General features: G+C 52.5%; 1 protein-coding gene across 1 annotated transcript in view; it reads right to left on the bottom strand.

Annotated features, from left to right (window-relative positions):
• Nucleotides 1-549: 549 nt before the first annotated feature.
• WT1 (WT1 transcription factor) overlaps nt 550-6,043 on the bottom strand; it is a 40,861-nt gene continuing 35,367 nt past the window's right edge. The window contains exons 7-9 of the mRNA XM_062198047.1: nt 3,723-3,812; nt 3,057-3,149; nt 550-671 (exon numbers count right to left, since the gene is read on the bottom strand). Of these exons, the coding sequence (XP_062054031.1) occupies nt 550-671; nt 3,057-3,149; nt 3,723-3,812 (305 nt within the window). The remainder of the gene's footprint in view (nt 672-3,056; nt 3,150-3,722; nt 3,813-6,043) is intronic.

The raw sequence follows: 6,043 nt of genomic DNA, 5'->3' as shown, positions 1-6,043 counted from the left end.
CGAAGTTGCCTGGCAGAACTACATCCTGCCTTCCAGGTTAGCCGCCCGCCTGACCTCCAGAACGCTGGGCTGAGACTCAGCCCCGATGCCTCGCTCTCTGATTTATTTCTTGCTGTTGCTGTTAGTAAATGGAAACCATGACAAAGTTTACATTAGCAGACACAGACGCATGCCCGGGCCTATAAATATTCCACGATGGAAAATGGTACAATAACTCCATTCCTAGGGAACACCGGAGTAAAAGGGGAAGGGGAGCGTGAGGGTGACCTGATCAACAGTGGCTCTTCTTACAGTGGAAAATCCAGACCACGTGGCGACGGACTTTTAACTACCAGACACTGTGAGCTGCCTCTCCAGGGCCTGTGAGTCAACTGGACGTTGGCAGAGCAGAGACCAGCTCCTCCGGCAAACCTGGTAGGATCCAGTCGAGCAGGTATCTCATCTTGGAAGCGGGACGAAGGAGCTCGACTGGCACTTCCTTCACAGAGCGGCGGGGCGAGGAGGGGTCTGGCCGTGGTCCGCACGCTGTGTCCTGCCCGGCTGCAGCCCTCAGAGCGCCAGCTGCAGCTTGGTCATGTTCCTCTGGTGCATGTTGTGATGGCGCACTAACTCATCGGAGCGGGCAAACTTTTTCTGGCAACTGGGCCACCGGCAGCTGAAGGGCTTTTCACCTGTGGACACAATTGCCAGTCAGAGACGCCTGCAGCACACAGACAGGGTGCAAGTTCAGCTACCAAAAGCCCAAGTTCAATCATCACAAGGCACCCACACCCGACTCCCTGGAATTCTTTCTCTCCACAGGCAGCCTGTACTGGCACCACCCCTGGGGGCCTTAAGGATGGAAGTATGGTAAAAATTCTATGGTACGCTTAGGTCAGAAAACCTGGGAAATGGGAGAGGAGGAGAGCCCTTTTCAACGAAATGCCTGGGCAAGTCATATTTAATTATGGAGGGCAGGGATTTGTCTCTTTCTGTTACTAGGATATTTTGTGAACTGGGTAATTCTCTCACTTTAAGTAGGGGATTGAGCTTAACTAGGCGACCATGACCTTGGGAACGCCCCTCCAACGACAGACAACACTAAGCGCTGTCCAGCAGTGGAGCCCTGCCTGTGGCTTTATCGTCTCGGCCTGTACTGGTATTCTGGATGGGAGGGTATTTCTAAACAATATCACCGAGAGGAGTTTGCGTGTTATCTGTGGCTTTTACCTTAAAGCGCTCCTTAGAGCATACTCCCTGTGACATGGAGGATTGGAGCTGAGGTTCTGAGATGGCTAAACAAGGTTGCCAAAAGATGGGGGCTTCTCCATCCAAGGGGCTTCCACAAGGCCCTCCCAAGGCTCGTTCTCATTAGTGGCAGGAAGTAGCATTTAGTCAGTGTTTCATGTGCCGAGCCTCACACACACACACACACACACACACATCATCATCATCATCATCCTCATCTTCATCTCCTGCACTGCTTCGGACATCCCTGCAAGGGAAGCTTTACTATCCCACGTTACAGATGAGGCTGGATTCCAATGAGGGCAGACCCAGGCTACACTCGAATCCAGGTTTCTCTCGCTGAAAGCTGCTGTTTCCTGTGTCACATCTCCCAGACCTCCCCGTAACAAAAACAGCAGCAGCCTTGAAGAACGATGCTGCAGAGCCCTCCCCATGCCACCCGGAGCATCTTCTCGGGACACTGCTCACGCCCCTTGGCTCTCCCTGGGAACCACTGGCTGGGACAAGCACTGAGAAATGTCTCAGGAGAGGCAGCATCCCAGGGTCAGACTGAGCAATAGTGTCAACAGTCTGCCAGTGACACAGGCCACTTCACCCCAACCCACAGCAAGCGGGAAGGGGTGGAAGGCAGGGCAACTCATCCCCACCAAACGGGGAGCTCAGGAGGGAATCAAACAAGTTAACATCAAAGCACCCAGGGCCCAGGTGCCCCAACTCTGTCTTTATGGGTGGCCTGTGTGGGCCAAAAAGCTGGGACTTCTAGGGACTTCCAGTGTCTTGATTTTCTTCACCTCTCACTCACTGCTCCTTGCTCTTCCTCATCTGTCTCCTGCCTCCCATCCCCACCCCCAGCCAGGTGTCAAAGACAAGCTCTTCATGGCCAAACTGCAACCCTCTCTTGTTGGTCTCTCCACTCTCCTTGGGTTGCCAGTGGCATTCAACGTGGCTGATTTGGCTCTGGTCTTGATCCTCCACCCTCCCCGGGACGCTCAAAGAACTCTCTCTCTTTGCTCTCTCCCAGCAAAGAAGGCAGTGGGATAATGTGGGCTGGGAGTTGACAGATGGGGTTTGCTACTGACCAGCTTTGCGACTTTGAACAAGCCGTTGAATCACTATGCACCTGCCTGTCTCCTCACCGGCAAAGAGGAGATAAAACATGCCCACTCTGCTCTTCTTACGATGAGATAACCTAAGCATTGGTTCCTTTCCAAAGGCAGGAGACACGCCACAAAGGCGTGGCTTTCTCTTACGAATTACACCCTTTTGGAGAAGCAAAATCCTTCAGCAGTCAGTGACTTTGGTAATGTCCTGTTCTCTGCTGTATACCAGCTCCAAGGAAATAATACCCCGGTGTGGATTAGTTGTCTAGCAGAAATCTTGACTGCTCCTGGGGCATTCATGTGATCTCAAAGACTCTGCTCTCAAAACAGTGTCACGCAATGTAGGAGCTCTCAGGAGCGTAAGTGTTTGGCTTGCTAGCATTTCTGCTGTTTTTCTGTAACTCTGCTTATCAGAATCAAAGAGGAGAAAAATAGGATCCAACAAGTGGGGGACAGTAAGGGCCTAGCTTATCTCTTCCTTTTCATTCTCGACACCCTGGGCATTGTTTTCACACCACTCTCCTGCTCTGTAATACCTCCTCCCTTTCTTTAAAAAATGCTATTATTTATCATTTAAAGATAGCTACGTACTATCCTTTCTCCCAACTGGATCTACATCTTAGAACATTTATGCTGGTCCTTTCCAATCTCTCTCTTCACAAACAACCTCACCCAACAGTAGTTTTAAGAAAATAATGAAAAAATAAATGTGAAGAAAAGTTTACGCACTTGTTTTACCTGTATGAGTCCTGGTGTGGGTCTTCAGGTGGTCAGAGCGGGAGAACTTTCGCTGACAAGTTTTACACTGGAATGGTTTCACACCTAAACGGACAGAGAAGGTCTAGCCTCGGCCCTAACGATGCGGGGCACGGGAAGGCCCCTAAGGCTGGAGGGGCCCGGCATGTCCAGCCACACTTGCAATGTCCGTCTTGCCCTCAGATCTCCCCCAAAACCCAGGCCCAGCAGGAACCACCTGATTCACCCTCGAGGACCTCCTTCTGTCTTGGGAACGACCATTCCTTATCCACAAACATCCAGCTTCACACCAGCTGGCAGGCCTCAGCTGTGTCGGAGACTGAAAAAGTGAGTCACAGGCTGCTACCCGGATTGTGCGCCCCACCGCTGTGTCCTTGACTGATGCCCGGGCATCATCAGCCCAGTGCTAGCAGGAGCTTGGTGTGCTGTGGTCAGTGGGGGGAGCGCTGTGGGATGCTTCCTTTCCCTTTCTTTCTCTTTTAAGAGAAGGAAAATCCCCAGAGATGAGACAGAAAGCTATAGGAGAAACCACACACTCAGCTGACCCGCTCCTCCTCCACGGTCAACAGCAGAGAGAATCGCAGTCAACCCTCACCCCAGGGAACCTGACTGCCAGCGACAAGAAGCGAGCCCACAAACCTGTGTGTCTCCTTTGGTGTCTTTTGAGCTGGTCTGAACGAGAAAACCTTCGCTCACAGTCCTTGAAGTCACACTGGTATGGCTTCTCACCTTGGGGAAGACACACACTCTATTGGAAAATGATCCTGCAGCCGGGAATCTCATAAAGGCAACCTCTCCTTCTCGGCTTGAAGGATGCCCAAATGGCCAAGGCACGTCGGCGGGGCCTGTGAGAGTAGTGGCACCGACTGTGCCTGCACCTGCGCTCAAGGGCAGTGGAAGCAGAGTGGGAGGCCACACGAAAGAGGATGGCACCAGACCAGCTCAGCCATCTGAAATGCTGGGAGGCAGGCAGCTTGCTCACTGAAATGGGGCCAATGATCTGACAACCTCGAGGACTTAGGAACAGAGTAACCCTCACCATCCCTGCCAAAGGCTCAGCCTGGCGCCCAGCACAGAGGCAGCACTCAAAGAATATTGGCAGAGAACACTTGGACAACTAAAAGCTAAGGAAGTTTTAACGCCCAGGCTGAGACTCGGGCAGAATTCGGGGACGGACGTGCCTCGAGGCCAGCCCCATGAAACGAGTGTTCTAGGTCTTGCGGCCCGAAGATCCAGTGTTCTCTGCTCCTGACTTCTCATCCTTGAGGCAAGCATAAATGACTCCACGGTCATGAGATACCCAAGTTAGTCCAGCAGCCAAAGCACTGAGAGCGGTTTCAGTATGCCTTTCCCCGGGAGAAGTCGGTAGTAGTGCTGCACAACCTCCAGTCTCCAAGGGGAGGAGCCCCACCCCTATCCTCATCAGAGAATGTCAGCCAGGGCCTGGGAAGTGAGCCCCAAGAGTCCATGCAGAAGCCGCAGGCCTCCCTCCTCCTGGACATCAGTCTGAGCCACCAGCACCGTGGGATGGAGAGCCAGCCAGCCCGGATCGCTTGGTCTTTGCCTTTGCAGGGTGTCCTCCAGTTCCTCTGCCTCTGCCCTGCCTTGCCCTAGCTGTACCCCTGGGACAGCAGACCCCACCATTCCCACAGTGGCCCTTGCCCTTGGCTCAGGCGAAATGCCCTTCACCCTCATCTCCATATTGCCAGCCCTCAAAGTCAAAGTCAACCGTAGGCCCCTCACAAATGCCGCTCCGGGCGCGAGGCCAGTCAGGAACTTGATGTTCACATTTAAACCCATTCTTCCCTCCTGACAGGATGCATCCCAGAGTATCTACATGGCCCGCTGTGTCCAAGTCTGCGTCTTCTCCAGGCTGGAAAACCCAGAGGGCAGGAGCCTTGCCTTCACTTTGTATTTTCATCGAGCCCAGCGCCCTATGCTTTAGCTCTGCAGGGGACCTTCAGAAAGTTCATGGAAAATGGAGACTATCTTTTTTTTTTAATTAAAAAAAATTTTTTTTTGACAGGCAGAGTTAGACAGTGAGAGAGAGAAAGAGACAGAAAGAAATGTCTTCCTTTCTTTGGTTCATCCCCCAAGTGGCCGCTACGGCTGGCATGTTGCGGCTGGCGCGCTGCGCCAATCTGTAGCCAGGAGCCAGGTGCTTCCTCCTGGTCTCCCATGCGGGTACAGGGCCCAAGCACTTGGGCCATCCTCCACTGCCCTCCCGGGCCACAGCAGAGAGCTGGACTGGAAGAGGGACTAGAACCCGGGGTGCCGGCGCCACAGGTGGAGGATTAGCCTAGTGAGCTGAGGCGCCAGCCCAGACTATCTAGGTCCATTTTCCATGAAGTTTTTGCAGTACCCCGTCTGACTCGGAGAAGACAGCCCGCTTCCCTCAGTCTGATTGCTTTCCCCTGCCTTGCCTCCATCTAACCATGCCAGCCTCTGATGGTGAACCTGGGCCCTCCCTCCTCTGGGAGATTTTTTTGAACGGCCCCAGTTCCAATCAATATCCTCTGGGCTTCTCCGCAGTTCCAGCCTCTGATTCAGCACCCAAACACATACTTTCCTAGACCCTTCCCATCCAGCTACATCTCAGCTCCTAAGCAGACTGGGAAAACTTTGAGCAGGGGAATTACGAGCTGGAGGTAAAAGGCAGGAGGTTTGATAACTTCTTCCACTCCATTCTATACTTCTCTTGTTTCACATGTGAGGATTAAATGAAGTAATACATGGAGGGACCCTGGCTCATAAAAAGTGCTAATTATCCTGGTCTGTGTGGCTATAATAAATACATAGGAGAACGCCATACTCTTTGAATAAAGAGGCTGTAGGATTGTTAAATAGCAATCTCTCTTCTGCAAGGAAGAGTTTATTAAAGGCTTCAGCAGGTCTGTTCGCTGCTATTATGCCCCATGAGTCTTCCATCCTCTACGGAGTTGTGAATGCCTCTTTCACAT

Source organism: Lepus europaeus, chromosome 7, assembly GCF_033115175.1.
Source record: "Lepus europaeus isolate LE1 chromosome 7, mLepTim1.pri, whole genome shotgun sequence".
In the NCBI taxonomy this organism is placed as follows: domain Eukaryota; kingdom Metazoa; phylum Chordata; class Mammalia; order Lagomorpha; family Leporidae; genus Lepus; species Lepus europaeus.
Note: the sequence above shows the minus strand (reverse complement) of the source record. Positions and strands in the feature narration are given on the sequence as shown.